The sequence below is a fragment of the Lampetra planeri genome, chromosome 4 (genome assembly GCF_965212315.1).
Source record: "Lampetra planeri chromosome 4, kcLamPlan1.2.h2, whole genome shotgun sequence".
Taxonomy (NCBI): domain Eukaryota; kingdom Metazoa; phylum Chordata; class Hyperoartia; order Petromyzontiformes; family Petromyzontidae; genus Lampetra; species Lampetra planeri.
In genome coordinates this window covers 2523596-2547252 of record NC_136110.1, presented here as the reverse complement: position 1 = coordinate 2547252, position 23657 = coordinate 2523596, and the positions used below count along the sequence as shown (strand labels likewise).

The 23657-nt window shown below is 49.7% G+C and overlaps 1 protein-coding gene across 13 annotated transcripts in view; it reads left to right on the top strand.

The window, feature by feature from the left end:
• Positions 1 to 23657, top strand: part of LOC144717568 (LIM domain-binding protein 2-like) — a 173825-nt gene that overhangs the window by 62340 nt on the left and 87828 nt on the right. For all 13 annotated transcript variants that reach the window (XM_078592993.1, XM_078593002.1, XM_078592990.1 and 10 more), the window contains one exon: positions 18850 to 18952. In XM_078592993.1, coding sequence (XP_078449119.1) covers positions 18850 to 18952 — 103 coding nt within the window. The remainder of the gene's footprint in view (positions 1 to 18849; positions 18953 to 23657) is intronic.

Below are 23657 nucleotides of genomic sequence, written 5' to 3'. Positions count from 1 at the left end.
GTGTATTAAATAAATACAAAGAGGGTTTAATATTTTTAAATTTGCTAATAAAATGTAGGTAATTTAGCTGTTTTGTTTTTTAGCTTTAGTGTTTCTATTATTACTTTTCCAGTTATCTTCAACACTGAGGGAACCTTTATTAGAATATTGATTCGTAATTATCGCACTGCACTTAAACATTTTTTTATTTTCTGTTCGCGAAAAAACGTTCACGTAGTCTTAATAATTACACGCGGACCTAAATATAATTAATGTAAATGTTACATTTTTTAGTTTTTCAGAAATTTTATCGTTTAACATCTTCCTGTGCTTTGCACCTAAATTAATGCGTGAGTTTTGTTCCATATCCTTTACTTGCCAGAAGCTTGTGTGAAATAAACACATTTCGTTGAAGGTTTCATCAAGCAACTGTGAAGTTCCGTCTTCAACGTAGATTTTTGTAACGTTGTATATCTGTTAGTTTTATTTCACTCGTATTATTTATTTATTGTCATTGAAGCTGACTTTGTGTACGGCTGGGAGATGCGGTTAATACTTGGTGGAGAATGACTGGGATTATCCCGGCAGCATAGCTTAAACCGACCCTTGCCATCAGCTCGGCAAATTCCATAGCGGGTGGGTGGTGGGGCGAGAGGGCCCGTGGTGGGTGGAGGTTGGGTGGTGGTGGTGGTGGTTGGAAAAGAAGGGCTCGTTTGCGGTGTAGGTGGCTGGGAGGTAGAAAAATGGGGGTTGTGTATTGGGCCCAGGTGGTTGTCTGTGCAGTTGTGACCTGGTTGAGTGGATGCGTGCTGTAATGTACGTAAGTTGGTTTAGGAGTGGTTGTGTGTTGGTTGTGTCATGGTGAAAGTTAATGATTAAGAGTTCGACAGACAGACGGATACGGAACAAGACCTTTATTTCAAGCTAGTTTCGGAGGCACCTGAAAATACCATTGTCTTGTTTGCATCGACCTGAGTCAAAATAAACACGCAATACAAACGCAGTGATTAAACGGATGATGAAGGATACACAGTAAAAACACAAATTAAACAAACTGTTAAAATAAATGTATTTGATTTTCAGCGCCTGATCTCTGTGTGTGTGGCGATGTTCTCGCATTGTGGTGGTTGCTGATTTTGTTGCCCCTTTGCATTGAGATAAACACTAATCGTCAGGAGTTTGCATTTCATCTTGAACGGTTGACGTCTGTCTGTGTACGACTGCGTTGCGCAAGATTGGTCGATGGTTGTCCGAGGGCGGACCGCAGCACGCGAGATGCCGCGTGGTGTTCAGTGGTTGAGCTGGACGCGGTCGATGGTCGTGCTCGCCAGTGCCGTAATGGGAGGAGCTAAGTGACGTTTGGTCGGAGGTGTGGTGATGAAGGCGAGGGATGCCGGCGCGGTGGATGGCAAAGTCGGCAAAAATCTTGAGGACACGAGGCTGAAGGTTCGCGACGCGGCGGAGGTACGGGCGCCGAGGAGCTGGGCTGAGCGGCTGGGCCACGGGCAGTGGGAGGGGGGGTGCAAGTGTTGTTCCGTGTGCTTTTTTTGGGCCTCTTGTGATTCACGCCATTCTCGCTCACATGAATCCATCGTGAAGTGCCGAGAAACGATCATCACGAGTCTAATGAAGTTATTTTTCATGAACAGGACATTGCACGCCAGATTATATGATGCGTCTGTAAATGCGGTCTGCGATTCGTTAGCCGGTTGTCGCACGTGCCGTGGTATGTGCTGTTTAACGCCGCTAATTAATTAATTTCTCTGTTTACGCTGGTGTCTAATTAACTGCGTTCGTTAGGAGTGTGCGCATCTTGAAGAAGGGGGGTCGGGAGGGGTGGTCGGTTTCGTTTTGCTGGGGCTTGCAGTCGGCCAGGCGGTCTTCGCCGTGCGTTCGTACGACAGGGGAGAGCGTTGGCAGACGCGGGGGGGACGGTTTTGTCTGTCCGATCCACGGATATGCCAGATAGTGAATTTAATCAGACATTTGTCCTTCCAGAGCACGCTGCCTGGCAGAGTGCGTGATTTACCGTTGGGGAGTTTATCGATAAAAGGTATGGATTTATGAAAGTTTGAATGTTGGACACAGAAGCCTATATTTAGTGGGGCCAGTAACTCACTTCCCAGAAAGGAGCCGTATATCTCCCTTCAATGTTTGAGTCTGTCGCTCGGTAATGTACAGTATGGCACACCGGGGAGACTTTTCTTAAGAATATTGGAGCACCGCTCGCCCTCGAATTTTTTTTCCTGCTCTGTCTAAGAGTACACTGTATATACATGCCGGATAGCTGATGGTTGTTTAGTTTTCATTAAAGTTGGCGTAAATTATTTCTTCTAATGACAAGCAACCTGTGGCCTGCATTGAGTGCATTTTTCTGTACGGTTCATGTTTGACAACAGAATGTTAGTTTAACACATAGGCTTTCGTGACCAATATTCATAATAAAGGTATTTTGGGTTCGATCGCGTAAATATAATTTTCCGCTTGTTATTTGAATTCGTCGCATGGCAGGGTTTCCTGACCCAGTAGCCTTGCTCCATCGGAGGCTGCTAAATTGACTGTGGCGCTACAGCCTGATTTAAAAATTATATAGAGTGTGCACATGTCTCCCAAAAGCTTTGATATGTTAAGTCTAAACTTTCTGAAAGTGCCTTTAAAGTAGAATCTTTAACCTTTACACCGCTGCTTCCGTTTCTTCCCCCTGTGGTATTAATAGAGAGCGTACTTATGGGGAGTGACACGGGACGGGTAGCGTGGACAAAACACCGGTCTCAATCGACCGACGGTGGCAAGCGCGCAGCCCACACGGTGACCCTTGCGTGTAAATCCCATCGCCCGCACCGTGACACGCTCGTGACCCCCATCGCCAGTACGCGGAGGCGGCTTGCAGCTTTTTCTTGCCACGGCGATGGGCATCGATTTGCGGGGTTGGCGATGCGATGGAATAGGAGGGGGGCAGGCAGGGTGGTATGAAGATGAGGAGTCCGTGCTGCGGTGCCGTCCACCTTCTCTGCCACCTTGCACGGAGGGGGCACGTGCTGGCGTCGCCAATGTGAAGAGCGTGCGAATGGACAATTGCACGCTCGCACGCTCCCGCACATGCGCGCCAGACTTTCTTGTCAAGAGTGGTGTAAATCCATGTCTGACATGGCAGGGGATGCTGCTGCCGTGAGTTGTGCACTCCGCGTTCAGATGGCAAGATTTTTTTTTTAAGTTAAAAAAAGAATTGGACGAGAAGCACTTTAGTGGTTGTTTGTTATATTCTACCTGCAGAGCCTATTGATGTTTTTTTTCTTGTCGAAGAAAGTAAAATGATAAATTAATTTGGAAGTGTAGCGATGATGTGGCCTGTTTTCTTGCGTAAGAAATGCATTCAATTCACCGCCGTGAAAATAATTTTTCTCATGCATCTTAAATAGGAAATGTCGTAAAAAATAAATAAACCAAAAACCCCACCCTTAATTTTGTCACACGCTCGTGGCTTGGTCATAGTTTTCTTTTGCCCTTAATGACCCCGTCCTTGTAATAGAATATATATTTTTGCATTATTTGAATTTGCATTAGCTACATAAAATTGTCATGTTGAATTTCGCATGGTTGCAAATACAAACGGAACCCCTGTGTCGCGTATGAAACTGTAACTCGCCGAACCCACTTTAAAGTGTCAAATGCAATCCCCGTCAGAATTAACCACAATTGTTACAGCTTCAGCCTGGCAATTTAATTACATACAGTACATACACTAACTTTTAAACACTTGTTAATGTTAACCTAATGCATAAAAAAAACCCGCGGTCAATCAAGCAAGAATTCAATTTGATAGCTGCTCCTTTTATTATATATTTTTTTGCCCCGGTGCTTTACGCAACGATTGGATTCCCTAAATATTTCCAACGATGAAATCGGTTTGTGTGCAGTTTGCTGGGTGGATTATTCCATCGCAGGATTGTACGAGGTGGTGGTGGTGGTGGCGGCGGCTTGCGGAGGCCTAGATCCAGTACGGCATTGACCGTGGCTGCTGCTGGTGGTGGTGATGATGATGATTTTCCAGTACAGCACAAGCTGCATATAAGCACACCGTATATAAGCAAAGTTCTGATATAAACAACACACGTTTCCATTACATTGTTGGTGGGGTGTTGGGGCAAAGTAGAGGGCAACTTTTGATACAAGCATACAACTTCGGATATAAACATCCTCGTGCTTACTTCCAAAGGGGTGTGTGTGCTTACTATCCAGGGTCTAGAGTTATAACGAATGCCATATCGCAAGTATTTATAAAATACGATTAATATAAAAGGGTTGTTGTGCTTCTGTATGCTGTGGATCAAACACCGATAGGGTTGTTAGCGCGTTTCAGATAACCAACACTTGACTGACACATGGCAGCCCGCTCGTGAAATACCGATGTTACGTTAACCTTGACACAGGGATTACACGCGTGTGTGTGTGTGCGCGTCTCGGTGTGGGCTACAGCGGTTAGCGCGCTGCGCTGTGATCCCCCGCGACCGGAGTTCGATTGCCGCTCACGGCCAACACCAGGTGACGATTATCTGAACTGGTCCTGGGCCTCCCCTCGGTCGACTCGGCCTCAAATGAGTACCTGGTGCGATGTGTAAACATCGCCACTAGGGAGACAAAGGCGGCCCGGGTGTGGTGTTGGCCACCCACCCTCTTGTGTGCCATGCCGGCCTTTAGAGGTTCTTGCTAACCGAACTTGCCCCAACAGCCTGTTACAGCTATACGGGGGATCTTTGTCTTTGTTTGTGTTGGTGTGGTGAGCGGTCGTGCAAGCGGTTGGCGCACTGCGCTGCAAACCCGGTGACGCAGCCAACATCGGTGATTAATATCTAAACTGGTCCTGGGCCTCCTCTAGGTCGACTGGGCCTAAAATGAGTACTTGTTGCGGTGTGTAAACATCAGCACTTGGGAGATAAAGGTGGCCGGGCGTGGTGTTGGCCACCCATTCTTTTGTGTGTCTTGCCAGCCTTCATAGGTGCTCACTAACAGCACTTGCCTCAACATGATTTTATGTCTATACAGGGATCTTTGTCTTGTCACATGTCGTTGCCCACCCTTGTGTGCATTCACTGTTTAAAATCGTATTTATAACCACTCCTACGGTGTTGATGCACATTTATATAGCCACGTGTTTTGCACGTTTATATTGGACAAATGTTTCAGTGCAAGAGGTATTGTGGTGTTTGCGGTGCAGTGCCAATCGTATAATTTTTCCCAAACCCAGTGCTTGATAAATAAATAAGGAGACAACTTTCACAGCAAGCACTTACATTCACCCTAATCGCTATTTAAAGCACTTATAACAGAAGTTGGCAGCTTACACATTTATAGAGTGTTTATTATCATGGGCCTTTGTGAATCCACTGTTGGATGAAGGCCGCTTCATGCCGTTTCCCACCCGGTTGACCATACTTCACCGTGCTGGTCATTGCGGATTGGTGAAGCGGACGGCAGGCACCCAGTTGTCAATCCACTGCTGGATGAGGGCCTCCCCCATGCCATGTTGGTCATGGGAGAGTGATTGACCATACTTCACTGTGCTGGTCAGCGTGGGTTGGTGAAGGGGGGGCTGGGCCTGGGGGCATCCAGGAGTGCTTCCGATGTCACTCTTCGCTGATGTTGGTGGCGGCCGGGAATCCAACTCGGGTCGCCAGGTTCATAACGGTGGTACCTTGAACCTGTGCCACTTCTCCGCCCTCACGTATCCTGTACACGCGTACACGATATATTTTGGGCGCAGTTTTTCTTGCCCGGCCGTGTTGTGCCACATGACGGCCTGCGTGTCATTGCACAAAAAAAAACATGCAGACAGAGAAGCAGATCCGTTACCAATGCTGTAACAGAGCGTTCTGTCAATTCTGACAATTCGCATGACAACGCTGCGGAATCGATAGACGTTTATCACCCTGCTCCTGTGGGAGCAAGGAGCTCGCTCTCCCTCCCTCTCTCTCGGGGCCCCCGTGGAGTTGGGGGGGTCGGCGGGTGGGCAGATGGAGAAGGGAGGGCACCCCGGGGACTGGTGGGGCGCGAGAGAAAAAGGGGGTTGTGGGAAGGCGGGCCCACGGGCAAAGGATGCGAGCGTTGGGGCGGCCGGGAAGGGGGGTGATGTCGGGGCGGCGGGGGTGAGCGGGGCCGGGCGAGAGAGGCCCTTGGGCTATGTGCGGAGCGAGCGGTCCCTCGCGCGCACTGTTGGGACAGGGGTGGATGCCGTGGGGGGAATTGCGAGCGGTGGGGGGTGCGTGCGAGCGAGAGGCGCTCGTGGTGGGAGATGGGAGGATGGTTTGGGTGCACACGAGGGGACTGACCGGTGCGCGCTTGCGGCGTGTGCATGTGCGGGATGGGGAGAGGGCACACGCGCACGCGGCGCACGCGAGCCGAGGAACGGTGCTCGCGTGTGGCCGCTTCTCGACGGACTGCGGCGATCCGATGGCCGCGCGACGAAAGGCCGTTCGGTCGCGGCTTGAGTCGGCCAGGGATTGGCGGTGGCGCTACGTGGAGGACAGTTGCCGTTGCCCACGAGGACTGGTTGTGCGGGATGCCCGGATGAACAGGATGCGGTTTGGGGGTCACGGGGAGTGGTCTCGGAACGAGGGGGGGGGATGCACAACGAGATCGTGCTTACGAAATGGGCTACATTACCGTGAGAGACGGAGGAAGGGCGACCGAGGCATCGACACACAGAGGGGGGGGAGGGGGAGAGGACGCAGGAGACGACCGGGGTGCTTTGGAGCCCGTGATGAGGGCGACGCACACGTGAGCACACTCGCACGGGTGGGAATGTCGATGGGCTGAAGGGGGCCTGGGTTACAAGCCCCTAAATCTTGCGGATGAGAAGTGGTGGCTAAATAACATCGCCTGGCTCTTGCCAGAACGTGAGCCCAGCATGGTACCAGGGATCCCACTGCTCGGAAGCTATTCCTAATGTTTTAATTATTGTAATTTGTTTAGGTTCAGACATAAAATCTAATGTTCATTGTACCTTTCAAAAACATCTTAATTTGGATGCGGTAAATTAACTGCAAAAAAAAGAAATACATGCAAGCGCGCAGGAGAAAGTGACTTATCTGAAAAATGATCTTGTGGCCAATTATTACACTTTTCATATTAGGTAATCATGCGTTTCTTTTGCATATTCGTGCATTCGTAATTTTTATGCATTTCTTAATTTTAACATTGTGAAAATTTACTTTCACATTTTTTGGGTGATGAAAAGAAACGCAACGCCTATGTGCGTTACGCGGACCCCGTGTGTGCATGCGCGTGCGCGCGATGGCACACGCACGCGCATAGTCTTGGGCAATTGCTCTTGCAAGGAGCCCTTGCGAAGTGCGTGGGGTTGCATCGTGAGTGCACGCGCGCCCTGCATCCGTGTGCAAGCGTTTGCGCGCTCACGCATCCGCGCACAACGCACGCACGGGCTTCAAGAGTGGAGCGAGCGGGAGTGTGGGAGGTTGGGCTCGCAGCTGGGTGCAGGGTAGGGAGGGCTCCAGGGGGAAGGGAGGGAGGGAGCCGTGATGGTAGCGGTTTGGAAGGGGAGGCTGCTGCGTGTTGGTGTGGGGGGGGGATGGGAGGATGGAAAGGGAGTCTCTGGGATAAGGAGAGGGGGTCGGTCTGTCGGCCGTGGGGGTGGGGGAGCCGGGGATGGCGGCGGCGGCGGCTTTGGGGCCTCAGCGAAGTCCCCAGCGGCAGTCGGACTCCCAGACTGCCTGGCACCAGCGTGATGGTGAATCGATTCCATGGGGGGGATGGGGGGGGGCGGCTTGGGGGGAGAGGAGGCTGTGCATATTTCGCTGGGGCGTTTAACAGTTTCCTGTACAACGGCGTAAAACAGTCGTAATGGACGTGCGGTATTTATATAGCTGCTTCAGGAGGCGAGCTGGAGCTGCACGAGCGAAAGGGGGGAGAAAGAAAAATCAAGGCGGGATGGATAAGAAAATAGTAATGAAGGAAGTAAACTGCTGACTTGTATTTTTGAAAAGGAAGGATGGGCCTTGATTCCCAAAGTGAATGCATGGCCTGCCTGAACCGCTTTGTTTATTTCCGACGTCTCTGTAAATGTTGCACCTTGGACCACGGAGCGAATGTCCGGCCTGGAGTGCGTGGAGCGAAATTTTCTGATGCGTAATTAGGATATCCCATGTAAAATGTGCACGTTATGAAATTTCACTCGCAACCAGCGAGTGTGTGTGTGAGCGGAAGCGTATGTAGTGTAATGTGGTGTCGTGGGGGAATGCGGCGCAGTGTTTAGCGCAATGCGCTATAATCTTGGCTTCCTGCGTTTGAATTGTCGGTGACGGCTAACATCAGTGGTGATAATCTAAAATGGTCCTAGTCCTCCCCTAGGTAGACTCGGCCTTAAACTATTTTTATTTGACCAGATACGGCCCACCAAACTCTTTAGCTCGGGTTTCAGAAGCGGCATGACTACAAATTACAGCTCAACGAAGTGGCTTATCACGTGGATATTTATAGCGGCAGCCGAATACTCTAAATGCGTGTTGATTGGAATTGTGGAGGGAAAAACCAGAGGACCCAGAGACAAATCCACGCGAACACGGGGAGAGAGAGACGCGCAAATTCCAAATATACAGCAGGCGTCAGGTTCAGGATAGAACCCACGACCTCTTGTATACCAGGTGAGGTATCGTTTACATCTCACCACCGAGTACCTGGTGCGATGCCTGCACATCAGCAACTTATGATACAAACGCTTTCCCAAGTTTACAAATAACCCATCTGGAGAGTTTGAAGAAAGGAGTTCTATTCGTTGTTCTAAATTGGGGCAGAGAACTGTGCTTGGAATTTCACATGGTGGAGCTGAGACAATGCGATGGTCGAAGTGGAAATGAAGACTGAAGGGAAAATTCTTGAGCCTAGATTTGTACTGGCGGGTGGGGGCGGGGGGAGTGGTCTTAGCAGTGAGGATGGCCAAAAATGTGGAAAGGACCATCCGGACAGTGGGAGCAGCATCCGAGAAGGATTGACCTGCCCGTTGAGCGAACGTTTACCGATGGGCCTTGTTCGTTTCCGCGGAGGGCATCTGAAGGTTGGCACGAGCGAATCGAGGGGGTGAGCGACGCGCAGGGGAAGCGAGTCCATGGAGACTCGTGAAGACTGCGAGGGTCAACTTGCAGTTGTTGCAGGATTGCGTTGGGGAGCCATTGGATGGATTTGAGTTGGAGCGGATGTCATCTCGCTTTTCGGGTGCGGGGAGAGGTCTGGCAGCGGCCTTCTGGATACATTTTTATTTTTCAAAGTGATTATCTTATGCGATTGATGTTTACCCTACTGCCTGAATACCGGGTGAGGTGGTGGTCGTATCATCGGCAGTGCTGGGAGCACAAAGGCAGTTGGAGGTTGTGGCGGCAGCCCCAGCAAACCTTCATGTGCCCAAATTGCCCTTGGGGTTTGAGTAAAGGGAGCTGTTTTGCATTTGTCTTGTTGTTGTTGCTGCTGCTCTGCGCAGTGTTGGTTGCACAGCCAACTAAAGGGTTTAAAATAAAAAAATAGAAACAAATTAAAGGTAACACTGCCTAAACTAACAAGTACCGTAACGACTCATTCACCGTCGGCTTCGCGTCCGTAGGCACAGTGACGCGTGCACAGCTGCCATTTTCACAATATCACCTCCCCCAATGTTTTACCGAAAAAGAGTACAAGCAGGGCGAGATGGAAAAAAAAGATCGTTCTTTGATTTAATCTGACTTTGCTTTTCCTGTCCCCCCCCCCCCCTCATGACATCCAAATAAAGAAGTGCCCCCCTATCGGATCGCCAACTTGCATCCAAGCATCCAGCCCCCCACCCCACCCACCATTTCCCATTTCCACGTCTCCATGGAATGCCGGTGCCTCCGCGGTCCGCTGCGTGTGCGCGCTCCTGGCGGTGCTCTAGCATGTGGTTTGGATCAGAGCGGGTTGTGCCTCTACGGTAGGCACTGCCGCTCGGTCTCCCCGTGCGCGTCACGGTTTGGGCGTGGGCACTGTGTCCAACCGGGATAAACTGGTCATTATTCACCACCCCCCCCCCACTCAACTAATTTCCACCCCCCCCCCTCTCCCCCAGCAAAATAATGGCCAAGAAGTAGTGCCCTTGTATGTGTGCATATATATACGGATATAGCAGGGGGGGGGGGGGGGTGATCGTGCTGTGGTTAGCGGACTGTGTTACAAACCTGGTCAGCTGAGTTTTGACTCCCAGCGGACGGCTAACGGTGGCGAGTGATAGCTGAACTGGGTCTGCTGCTCTTGGAGGGAGCAGTGGTGTAGCGGTCAGCGCGCTGCGCTTCGAACCCTGCCACCCGAGTTCAATTCCCGCTCACGGCCAACACCGGTGACGCTTATCTGGACCGGCTCTGGTGCAGTGTATAAACAACAGCGCGGAAGAGACAAAGGTGGCTGGGCTTGTCGCTAGCCACGGCCCACCCCTTGTGCGACGTTTTGGCCTTAATATTCGCTCACTAACAGCACTTGCCCCAACAGTCTGTGTGGCTATTTGGGGGATGTTTCTCTTGCTCGTGTAATATATGTGGGAGCAGTGGGGGGCACGGTGGTTGTGCACTTCCCTACGGCGGACGCAGCCACTTGAGTTACACCAGTGGATGGTGGTATCTCAACCTCCATTTGGGCTGCTTCCAGTTTGACTCGGCCTCACATGAGTAGCTGGTGTGGCAGTGGGGAGATGAAGGTGGGCTGGCGTAGTGATCTTCCGCAACACCCCGATCGTACACCATGCCAGACTTATTAGGGTGCTCACAACCAACGCTTGCCCCATTAGTCTGTAAGGCCACCCAGACGATCCTTGTTTTAATTTGTTCCTTCAGTCTGTAGTGTGTATATATATGAACACCAACACACACTCACCTAAAAGATAGATATCACACGTGCATTCATTTCTCACACCACCGCTGAAGTGTACCCTGTCAACATCAGCTCTGGGGAGACAAAGGTGGATGGCTGTGCTTGGTGCTTGACCCAGAACATATTCCTCTCTTGTGACAGCCTTAATAGGGCCTTGCTAACATGGCTTGCCCCAACATTTTATACATCCATTTGGTGTACGATATCTGAACTGATCCTGGCCGTCCCCTCGGTCCATTCGGCCTCAAACGAGTACCAGGCGTAGTGTGTAAACATCAGCACTGGGGGGATATAAGGGTGGTCACACCACGCTGTCTGTGTTGTGCAAGTCTTAACAGATGCTCACTAACAGAACCTGCCCCAACAGCCTGTTTTGGCTGTGTGTGGTGGGTCTTGTGGATGTATTCGTATACTGTGCCGGGCTACGCTACGAACCCGGCAACACGAGTTCGATTGCCGCTCACGGCCAACACCAGTGACGATTATCTGAAACGGGCTTGGTCTTCCCCTAGGTCGAATCGGCCTCAAGCGAGTTCCTGGTGCGATGTTGTGAACCCTCTCCGCTCGGGAGACAAACGTGGCCGGCGTGGTGTTGGCCGCCTACCCCCCCTCGTATGCTGTGCCGGCCTTCATTGGTGCTCGCTAACAGCGCTTGCACCCAACAGTCTGTTAACGGCTATACTGGGGGTCTTTGTCTTTGCAGTTGTAGAGAAATAATGGTTAGCGAGCGAGCTTGCCTTTGGGGCGACAGATTGCAAGGAATCGCAGTTCGAATCCCGCCTTGGTCCAGATAGCGCCGCAGGACATCATCAAAGCTGCCCGTCTGCCGTGGAGTGGACTTTAAAGACCCAGTGGCGTTTTTCACTGGATTAGGCAATTGTGTGCTGGTGTGATGGTCCAAATTTTGAACGTATAAAAATATTTCAAGGCATACATCAACATACGACGATTGATGTTGATGATACAGTAATAACAATACTAATGTCCTTTGTACGCCCGACGTTGTTTTGAAAGCGCGTGTGTTCAGCTGGGGATGGCGTTCTGCATCGGCTAAACAAGTCGGCATTGGGCCACAAGCCAACAGTTGGTGTGCAGTTGACGGGATAATTATGATTCTGTACCACCGGCTATACTCGTGTACATTTACGTGTATGCATATCTATCCATCAATCAAATTTTGTTTAATCACAAGAGGGCCCGTTGATAAAAAATATAATTTCTCATTGCGGTGATAATGATACAAGCAAAAGCAGGGATATGTGTCTGTGTGTATGTGTGCGTGCGTTTGTGTGTGCATCTGTACACCCACCCATATCTGTGAGACAGAGCGGAAGCGATGTGCAGTGTGCTATTATCGTCTCGATGGGGGCGCGTTGGCAGCTTGTTTGCCAGAGGTTCATGGCGTGAAATCCAGCGGCTGCCCTGGTTAATACTGCCGGTGTAATAACCGTAAAGATGCATGCCGTCTGAAACGCGCGCTGTACTTGAAGGATCCCGAGAGGTCATTCGCGAGAGTAGGCCATCGTTGTTGCTGGCATCATGGTCAAAATTTGGACAAATTATTTTTTTTTGTTTTACCTGCACATGACTCAATTGGAATATAGATAGCAATCTACACCCCCTGCTGCGTAAAACATGGCAGGAGCTTCCTGGGGCTTTCCTGGGTAAACAAGTAAAAGAATAATAAATAATAAGTAAAATTCCTGGGATAAACATACTAATAAAAATAGGAAGTGGTAATTCTTCTGCTTGGGTTATTTGGCCAAAAGCAAGGACCTGTTGTGTCGGGTTGATCTTCGTGAAGGTGACAAAATTGCGGCTGAACAGACGTGTTGCTGTTCCCAGGAACCTGCGCTCCTCACCCTTGCTGGCTTGCTGATAGGCGCTCGCTAACAGGCCTCGTCTGGACAGTCCATGGACAACATGCAGACAATGGGAGATTGTCGAGAGGCACACGGGCGCGTACGCAGACGGCCACGGTTCAGTTCTGAGCCACGGGTTTCTTCTTCTTGGTTCTTTCGGTAAAGTCACGTAGAATGGAAATAATAAAATAATAAAAATAAAACATAAGAAAAGAATAATATTATATAATAAAATAGTATATATAATATAATAAAGTAATATAATATAATTATATTATTTTATTATGTTTTATTTTTTTTATTTTATTATTTTCATTCTACATGACTTTACCGAAAGAACCAAGAAGATGAATCCCTGCAGTCACGAAAGCTTTAAATTATGGGTTTCTTCTCGAAGATTCTGTCTCCGAAGCTTTTCCTTTTCATGTCCTCCTGCATCCCTGCCGCCAGGAACCCAGCATCCCCCAGCCCTCTCTTTCCTTCCTCATCCCCTCCATCGTTCCTGCTTAACGGTCGTATTTCTCTTTTACTTGCGTTGTTGTTAATGTCTTTATGCGCGTCATATTTTTCTCTCCTGCTTTTTTACTTTTGTTGCTACTTTTCCGTCTCAAGTCTGTGTCCTTTTGATTATTTATGTCGTTTTCTTTTTCGTGTTTCCCCCCCTTCCCCCCCCCCGATGTTTGGCTCTTGCGGTGTATTTACTTGCGGTCGTTATTTTAGTCGTTTGCGAGCCAAGCCGCTCCTCCCGTCTTGCCTTTGAGCACCTCCTTGTGCTCCCCCTCCCCCCAAGTCCCCCCCCCCAACCCTCTTTGCTTTATTTAATTTTCATACCAATGCCACTCTTCCACACCAGAGCACACGAACAAGGTTGTAGTGCAACTGTCATCCTAACATTTTTGGCCCATGTGTGCTTTTATTAGCTTTGTTTAATTTCTTGCGCCCATTTATTTGTCTGCATTGAGTAAACAAACCCAATCTTGAACGGCAAGTGGCGAGCGGATTTTTTAATTGAATGTTGTCGATAAAAAAAAATAGAATAATAAACATGCACTTTCCCAAGGAATATAATACCATGTGCACACACGCAGTGGCGTGTATGTGCATGGATCTCATCCGGGCGTTTTATATCGCAGAAACAGTAATGTTAAGGTAAAGATTGGCTTTAAAACAATGTTAGATAAAGGTTTTGTATTACTCGACGGGAAACTGAGAGTATGTTAAGTAAACGCGATTTTGTCTGGTTATATATGGAGTTGCTTGGGTTGAGATATCAACAGTGAAAACTCCTTCGGCTCCCCAAAGGCTTATTAAAGACACCAACCCCAATCTCACTGTAATAATATCGCGGGCAGGACGTGCACAGATGCCATCACCTAATTCCACAGCCTTTGCCTTAACCCCTTCTGGAATAGGCGTCGCAGCGCTACGATGTTGAGGGCGTAGGGGTCTCTTGGGCCCGCTTCGCCAGGGCGCGTCGAGCGGAAGGAGTTGGCCGCGACGAACTGTGCGGTGCACTCTCCACGGTTATTTCAGAGGCGAGGTTACGGCCGTCCCAGCGCTATGGCGGCGGCGGCGTGTGTGATGATTATTGTCCAGGGCGAACCCTCGGTGATTTCTAAATGGCCGTGTAAATGGAAATAATCTTTTATATTTGACCGCGGTGCACGACACGCCATAACCCCCCCCCCCCCCCCGCATTCATCAGCAAGCGGTTGTGGTGGCAGCTTTGGATGATTTGCACGCACCAAAGTGGATGCTAAAAAACACGTGCACACACCGACGACAATAATGGGGCCTCCGCCGTCCGTTAGCAGTGTGAATTGTTTCGTGCAGATTCTATTTGCGACTGCCTTTTGAGACCGCCGTGGTAGTGCATACGATCGGGCATTGTGGATATCGCCGCTTAATATAAAATCATATATAATAGTCTATGAGAACATCTGTACCCGTCGCAGGACGCACGCGAAATAGAGCCTAACGGCTTATTGGGCCCTTCCTGCTGAAATAAATCTAAATCTAATATTGTTGTTGTCTTTGACTTCCTGGGTCACTTTTTTTATGGACTGCACTAGCTACTCGCATGAGGCCAAGTAAACCCAGTGGAGGTCCAGGCCAAGTCAAGATACTAGTTTCCGCTAGTATGCACGGCCACGATTTGCCGGGACTTCTGTGCGATGCACTGCTCTCCCCGACATCACACAAACGGCAAACCCCCACAGTCGCACGCGAAACAAAGCTTCTCCGCATAGCCATGAAGACAGCTGCGAGCACCTATTAAGGACGGCATGGCCCACTGGGTGACAGTGTGCCTTTTGTCACTCGCCATTGCCATTGGCTCCCAAATTTTGCTATTTGCACACACCGCCTGAAGTATTCATTTAAGGCTGATTCAACACCCGGAGCGGAAGCCCAAATCGGCTTCATCTTGACACCCCCCACTCCTCGCCACTGGCGTTCGCAGTGGCAGGGGATTGAACTCAGCTCCGCCGGTTTTGCGGCTTTAGAAACCTGCGAAAAACCACTGCGCCACAGCACGGCTCACAAGCAACGCTGTTGTGCACACACACACACGCACGCGCGCGGGCGCAGACGTGTACGCGCGATTGCGAGCAAGCGAGCGCATGCGCTTGCCCTTGCCGGGAAAAAAAAAAAGTGCCGGCAGCGCAGGCAGGCAGGCAGTGGAGAAGAGAGTAATGAGTTATCGCCATCATTAAGTGCTAATTGGCAGTCTTGGTGGGTGTCTGCGGGCGACTGCTTGATGAGAAATACCAGGGATTTTTTGGCCCGCGTGCCTGCAGTGTTGCTCGCCTTCTTTTGTTTATTTTTTTTGTACTTTCCCTTTTTCATTTATGGTGACGTCTCGGTTTTGTCTCTGCTGCTGAATAATTTAGGCGACTCGGAGCTGGGAAAGAGCAAAGGGAAAACTTTCACCGGCGGTTTGAAAAAAAGCAGAGAGAGAGAGACTGAGGAAGAAGAAAAAAACCCGCCACGATTTTAAAGCAGTTCCAGTTTCAATATCGGAGGCATAAATTGATGCAAACTATGGCATTTCCAGGTGCCGTCCACAGACGGTGGGACAGGGAGTTGATTATAACCCACTTGCTTATGCATTTCTGTCGTGTTGGTTGAGTTGGTTTAGTTGCGTTTTGATGTGCCTGTGGAAGCTGGGAATCGGTGTCCGAGAGTGCGTAGGTTTTTTTTCTTCCCCTCCGCCCCCCCCCACAACCACGTGTTGTGCGTGAGCCCTGCAGAATCGTCCGTAAAATTTCAAAACGGTGACTTTTTTTCCGGACAGAAATCGGCCAGCGTGCTGGCGAGCAGCCTCTACTGTTTAAAGGGGGGGACCTCAGCTGATGGAAAATAAGGGGAGGGGGGGGGGCCCATGGCATTTTCATCGTAGCTCCTACTCCCCGTCTGCCTCACTCGGGGTTAAAGTTATATTTATATATACAAAGACATTACATGTGAAAAAAAAATGAAATATGCACGTGTTTATATACATATGTGTTTCTGAGGCGGGTACCGATGGCACTGTGGTTAACGCCCCAACCGCACCATGAACCCGACGGGCTGGGTTCGATTCCCAGCCGCGGCTAACGTCGTTGGCGAGGTGATGTCTCGCCCATTCCTGGGCACCGCGCGCTTTTACAAACCCATACTGACCGGCGTGGTGAAGTATGGTCAGACAAACCCCCCCTCCAACAACCGACACGGCCTTAGCGGCAGTAGACTGATAAACGGCTGAAAATTGCAAGAAAGTTCACCTTGAGATAGAGACGGAGCACCGCTGGTGGAGTCGCAGTGGTGACAAACGTGAAATCGTAAGTTAAAATCCTCGCTTGAGATTACTTCACCCATCTTACCTACAGGGGTGAGTAAAATTAAAGCAACTAGACTGGACCCTGCCAGAGCAATGTGGAACTTCTATCTCTAGCCTTGCAACTGCCAGCGAAGACGAACACTGCCCGATGCCCATTTAATCGTGGCACTTTGAATTTGTTTTTCTTCACAAAGAGTGAGAGAGAGAAGAAAAAAATCTTACAAGGACTTCAATAATTCATTTAACATTTCCATTTCTTGGCAGAAAGTTCAAAAAATTTCAAAATATCCCCGCTGAGTGCCTCGTCGCTCACTCGGATCTCCTCCCCTTTCTGCGCCGTTGGCACCGCCGCGCTTTTGGCACCCGCTATCTCGCGTCATTTCCAACGCTCGCTGTGCCCACACCCCCGACACCTTCACCGCCACTTCACACGCGAGGGGAGGGGAGGACGTTATTGGGGTTAGCGGAGTGCCGGAGAGAACATAACGAACATATGTTTACATTTTGGAATGGTGTGGGAGGAAGAAACGGAGGTAATTAACAAACTTAAAAGTTTGGTTAAGTGCTTGCCATTTCGCCTATTTTTTTTTTGCCACCCCTGTGTTTGTGTCTGTGTGTGGTTTTGGTTGTTGTGTAAAGGTGGGCCAGGCGTTCTGCTGGCCACACCACCCCCTCGTGTGCCGTGTTGGCCTTCACAGGTGCTCGCTTAACAGCACTTGCCCCAACTGTCTGTTAAGGATGTCTGTCATCTTTGCGTTGCATACAGCTCAAGTTTACTTTGCTACAATGAAGAGAAATGAACCCCACATGTAGACACGAGAAATTCTAGAAGCACACGTCAATAAAAAAATACTGGTTTTTTTTGGATAATGTATTTCAAAGATGTGTTTATATTAAAATGTGTCACCGTATTTAGTAATTTTTGTGGGGGCTTATTCAAAGCCTTAATGTAAAAAAAAAACCCATAGCCTCGACACAGAGCTCCAATGTGCGTTGCGGTTTTGATGCCAGTACTTTAATAGTTTATTTTTTATTTTTAAAGAACCCAAACGCGTATAATCCTCCTGAGAGGTATCCGTGGGGAACAATTGCGCAGCGGTCACAGGGTATCACGTTTTCGGGTCGGGGACCAGTCGGGGATAGTTGGGGGTCCACCATCCCGCTGCCGTGGGGGCATCGATCGTTGTGTAACATATCTTTAGGGGACGGGGGTTGGATAATGTAATCCAACAGAACTGAAATATAAAGTAATATTAAGGCGATGCCTGGGTCTAAGCAACTTGTTTTCACCTGGGAACAACGATAATTTTGCGTTTTTTTCAGGAATGTGTGAGAGTCATGTCTGGAGTCAAATCCAAGACTGCAATTTTTAAAAAAATGTTCTCTGTTTTGCCGTCTCTCGTTCCCATCATTTCTAAAATTGTATGTCTCTTGGTTACCAGTTTGTTCGCTCCATTGGCTTAAATGTATCATTGTCATATCTTTTGCATATGCTGAAAAACATGTCTTTTATTTCCACACGCGATTTCATTCATATATCATTAAGCCTGAATCTTTAAACCCCTGCGTATTTTATGAAGACAATTCATGTATGTATGAATGCGTGTAAACCACGCCGTGCATTGCATCCATCCATTCACAGAAATGTCATGCTCCTATTTGTGATTGACGCTTACATTTCAATGCCGTGACATTGGTGCTGTGTATATTGTGCAACGCTTAACATTTTATTTGGTGCTCTGAAAAAAGCATTAGGTTATTCCTATATATGTTTACTTTAAAACATCCAAACAAGAGTCGTGTTGAGTCGCTTGGAACGGCATCGGCCGGGAGGCAGGTCTGTCGCCGGAGAACGCCATAATCTCGTTTGCGCGCAGGATTTCTGGAGCTTGTGAGCGGCCTTCTGTCTAAAGCCCTGGGTTTTTTTTTTATTGTGAGCATATGAAAGATGCAGGTGTTTACTGTACCACTCAAACTAAAAGGTGCACTTGATAAAGTTATCGTCTGGCTCTTGTGTTCTCCGCAGATTCTGTTTGTTTGTTTGTAAGGTTCATCCCTCCATCTGTCCACCTGTCTGTCAGCCTGTGGTGCTGCCTTCCGATTGCTTCTTTAGACCAAAAAAACTCCACGCATTCGTCAATAACACTGCGCCCTCGCAAGAAAATAAAAATCAAACCCTCTTAATTGGCGACGTTTCAGGAAATAGCCCTTCTTCATAGCGCGTAAAAATGATATGCCCGCCAGTTTCACTCGTCCTCTCGTATGTCGTCTTACGAGATTTTTTTTGTCTTTCTGTCTTCTCGTTTGCAGGAGAGCGACAATCTTTGGTGGGATGCCTTTGCCACAGAATTTTTTGAAGACGACGCCACGATGACCCTCTGCTTTTGTTTAGAAGACGGACCAAAGAGATACAGTGAGTTTGCTCCAATGTCTCACGTCCGCGACTTCCCCCCCCCTCCTACTACCTTAAAACCTCATGCACATAAATCGACAATACAACAACAACAACAACCGACAAGTTAAATGATTCGTTGGCCTCTCACCGTCGCTCAGAAATGAGCGTGGCGCCAGAACGTGTACGATGTTCTTCTGAGGTTGTGGTGGCGGTGGGGAGGGGCTGGCCGAGGTGAGGGGGGGCCGTTCCGGGGGGTCGCCCGGCCGGGGGGCAGCCAGCCGGGGGGTATCCGGGGGCACTGCCATACTTCGGAAGTTGTAGGGGGGTCCTATTTGCAAAGGGTTCTTGCGGTGGTTATTGGTTACATCGCAGATGCACAGTGACCCAGCATTTGCCTAATGCGCTGTCATTAATTACTGTCACCACGCCACATATGCAGTGCTGACAAAGCCCATTTAACATACGTTTAAACAAGTTGAACTACTGTACTATAATTATATTGAGTCCAAGTAAACACAGGCCACCGAATCTGTACCGAGCGTACTGTTTGTGCACTCTTGTGTATTTAAAGATTACGTCATCAGCATAATCGGAGCAATCGTCAGAATTTTGTCGCTGTGTTGAAGGGAGAAAAATGCGCACTCAGAAATGTAATTAATTTGGTCTAAAATATTGTGGGTGCCCCTTAGACAGGTAAAAAAATGTTGCATTTGTCTTTTACTCATATCTCATGCATTGGGGTAGGGGGTGTCTCTTTGGCGCCATGGTGGCGAGATGTTAACTACCTTGCCTGGTATACAGGAGGTTGTAGGTTCGATCCCGACCCTTTCACCTGCTGTATATTTGGAATTTGCATGTTCTCCCCATGGTCGCGTGGATTTATCTCCGGGTCCTCCGATTTTTTTCCCCTCCACATTTAGAATCAACGTCAAGCGTTGTGAGTTTTTGGCTGCTATAAATTTCCACGTGAGAAGCTACCTCGTTGAGCTATCATTTGTGGCCAGGTCGCTTATGAAACGAGCTATATAGCTCAGTGGGCCTTACCTGTTCAAATAACAAAAGTTGTTTAGTTTCTTAATAGTTTATATATGTATGTTGAACTTATTTCGCACCATATCTAGCCAACCGTGCTAATCGGAGGTATCTTGGCCATGTCTGGACATTTTGAGGTTGTCCCGGCATTCCCGGCATTCGCAGTGCCCCGGCGTAAAGCGGCAGTTACTGATTTGCCACGGGGAAAGTTATCTTTGGCCTCGGGAATGGACTGCGCACGCAATCGCGCACAGAAAGCCAACGATCCTCCGTGTGCTGTGAGCGAGCACCTATGAAGGCCGACACGGCATTCGAGGGGGTGTGTGGGTGGCCAGCACCACGCCCGGCTGCACACCCACATAGAGGCACACGTGTGCGTACGTCGGCGAACTCGCGCGTGCCGCGGCTCGCGTGCTGGTAAGCACTCGTGCTCCCACTTCAGCAGGATTAGCCCCGGTGCAGCGGGGAGCAACGGCTCCCCGTCTCGCAAGCCATTGTGCCCCCCCCCCTCCCCCTGGCACGACGCCGGCCTCGCCACTCCCGCCGGCCACTCAACCCGGCTTATAATTGGGCCGCGTCCCCATCCTTCCCAAGTTCCTTTATGTCCCCGTCAGGAGCATTAATGCCCCCGCGTGCATTCCGACCGGTTTGCCCACATGTACCCCTCCCCGTACCAGCCCCCCCATCCCAAAAAAAAAAAAGTCCCCACTCCGTGTGACGTTTGTTTTGGCAAGCATAACGGCACGCTTTGTCAGCCGGCACTGCGACACCGAGTGTGACAGCACCAGCGCTCTTTATTGCCCCCATCACAGTCGCGCCCCCCCCCGCAGCACAACGCGGTTTGGTTACACGCCGTGGACATCTCCAGACAGCCGTGCGCACCTTTGGTTGCCCGTTTTAAAACCTGCGTGACGTCGTGGCTCAAAAGAGAGAAAAAAAAAGAGGAAACGCGCGTTCGTGCGCACCTTTTTTAAGTGGCGACACTTCCAGAACCCGCGAAGATAACTCGCGCCGTTTGTAATGGATCTCGCGTGCGATGGAAACATTAAATAGAAAATGAAAATTTGTAACGGTATTTGTTTCGTTTGGCGTGTCGTAATGAAGGAGATGAAAGGTGAAATGTTTTCAGAAGTACATTTTAGAAGATGCGGCGGCGGTATGTGTGTAGGCACGTTGGCAACATACCACACTCTTCCAGGGCCCTCTTTGTGGCTGGCATAAAAAAAAATTAAAGGAAATGAACAGCGCTACGCGTATAGCGTGACATCCCTGGCGAGCGTTGGGCATTAGCGATGCTGCCTTAAGTTTGGAGTGCCCGTGGGGGGTTTATGCTGCATTTTAGGTTTCTGCTTGTGTTATTACTTGTTACTATTATTCTTCTTTAAGTTTTCCCCGTGTCATCCAAGGGAGGAGTGGAACTCCACGTGCATGGATTTAGCGGAGGGTTTCCGTGACTTAATCGCAACGAAACATCAGGATGCGGGGAGGGGGACCGGGCGTTGGGGTCTGGGGGTACTGGGGTGGCAAGAGGTCTTCGTCGGTGACGTGCGATGGGCTCGGTGGGACACACGCGTTTTTTGAGTTGGCACCGGGAGTTAGAGTTGAACAATTTCTGCAATCCGCCGTGGATCGACGTAGCTCTTGTGATCCGACGGAGAATGCGCATCTCCACTTGGAATCCGATAAATAAATTTCAGCTTAAGGATGAATGGCCATTGAACGCCAAGGATGATAAATACGTTTTTTAAAAATCGTACAACTTAGTTCCATTTGTGTGACGTATGCACGCGACAAAGGTTGTTTTTTTGATCGAACGGGAAAAGCGTAGCTCATTTGGTATGCGATAAACAAGTAAACAAACGATGCCCATTTACCGTCGTGGCCACGGATGTTCAACAGTGAAAGTAAAATCGTACATTCGTGGCATTGTCGCGACGCTTGCGTGCGGCGGAGTTTGGAGGCCGTTAAAAGCTTTTCTGCCAAGGCAATGGCAATGTAAGTGCCCTCCTTGTGATTCCAGCCCCAGAGGTGCTTCGTGAGCTGATGCCGGGGGCCGCGGAGGATGGCCTTGGCTCCGCAGGCTCCCCAGTGAAGCACGTTCTCGATGAGACACACTTGTACCGTGGCCGCGAAATCATCTGGCGGCGGGGAGTGCGAGAGGCGTTCCTTGCTCACAAGCCGCGGTGGCGGAGGGTAGCAGACTCGTAGCGGCGTGGGCAGGCATTCGTTTGCGCCGGCAAGCAACGTCTGCCTTCGAAAAAAAAATCAACGATGAGTGCGGTGGCCTTTGCTTTAAACGTGTGGATATATTTATTATTTTTGGAAGAAGAAATTGTGTGACATTCAAGAACGGTGACAACACGCAACATTTTCCATGTAAACATTATGCGCAGCGGTATATTTTTTGGTGGGGTGGGGGGGGTGTTCAGCCGGGGTGCGTGCTGCTACAAATTTACGGTTAAACCTCTCCACGTGATTGCATGAATTGGAGTTTTGAGTAGCGGGGTTTTCTGCGTGGGCGTCAGGTTTGAGGGAGCTGGTGGGGGATGGGGGTGAGGCCTGTGGGGAGTGGAGCTGCGGGCGGTGGGGATGTGGTGATGGGGGGCAGTGAGCTCTTGGAGGAGGGGAGAGATGGAGGAGGGAGGGAGTTGGGGCATGCCAGGAGTTATGGCAGCATGGACCACGGTGCCTGATCTTGTGTGCTTGCCCGTGTGTGTGCGCGCTCCTGTACGCGTGTGTCTGTGCCACCTCCTGCACACAGTGAATGCTTGCGTCTGTCTGTGCACGCCGGCCGGTAACTGCACACATCTCTTTGCAAGCTCACCCGCGTGTGTGTTCGTGTTCATGTGTGCGTGCGTAAGCACGTTTGCGTGTACGCGCAAGTGTGCCTACTCGCATGTGTAGTCGATTTGCGCGGCACGTTCTGCTCGGGCGCGCGTGCTGTACATAAGATCACGCACGTGCACGTTCCGCGTGTGAGCGTGTGTGCGTGCGCGCGCGTGGTGCGATGGGGAAGAAATGGCGGCCAGCGCGGGCTGCCTCCTCTTGAGTCTGCACCGGGCCCCATCCGAGCCGGCCCCCACGGTCAGTCGGTCCCCTCTGTGAAGCAGCACGCCGCTCGGGCCCTCGCTCTCACCACCACGACCGCCGCCACCACGCACGCGCTGCCAGCCCCCCGGTCCGCCGAGAGCCGGGGCTGCCTGGAACATGCCGTGCACCAAGCCGCTTGCCAGCGTTCATTCATTCCTGCCATGATTATACGCTCTATCAAATTTGCTGAATTGTATTTTAAGTAATCTGCTGTGTATACGATGCGCTGTAATTGGTTTCCTGTTCTGAAACGGTGATGCACGGCTCTTCGTTTCTATTGGTATTTATTATAATTTGTTATGAATTGTCGCGAGTGTGGAAATGCACAAATAGCAAATGCGTACACAAATCTTTTAAGTATATCAACCCTTTAACATTTCGTATGACTAATCCTCGTCTCTGCCAAACTAAATTAAAAAAAGGTCACTTGCGCTAAACACGTTATTTATGTCAAACTTTAAACAAAGACATTGTAATGCTAATATCGAAACTGGGGCTTGTCGGTATCCTACTAAACCTTACCCCGCGTTATGACAACATGGTGCACCCAACGCGTGAAAAGTACGCGTTTTTCATTGTTATCTTCCATTCTCACTGCTCG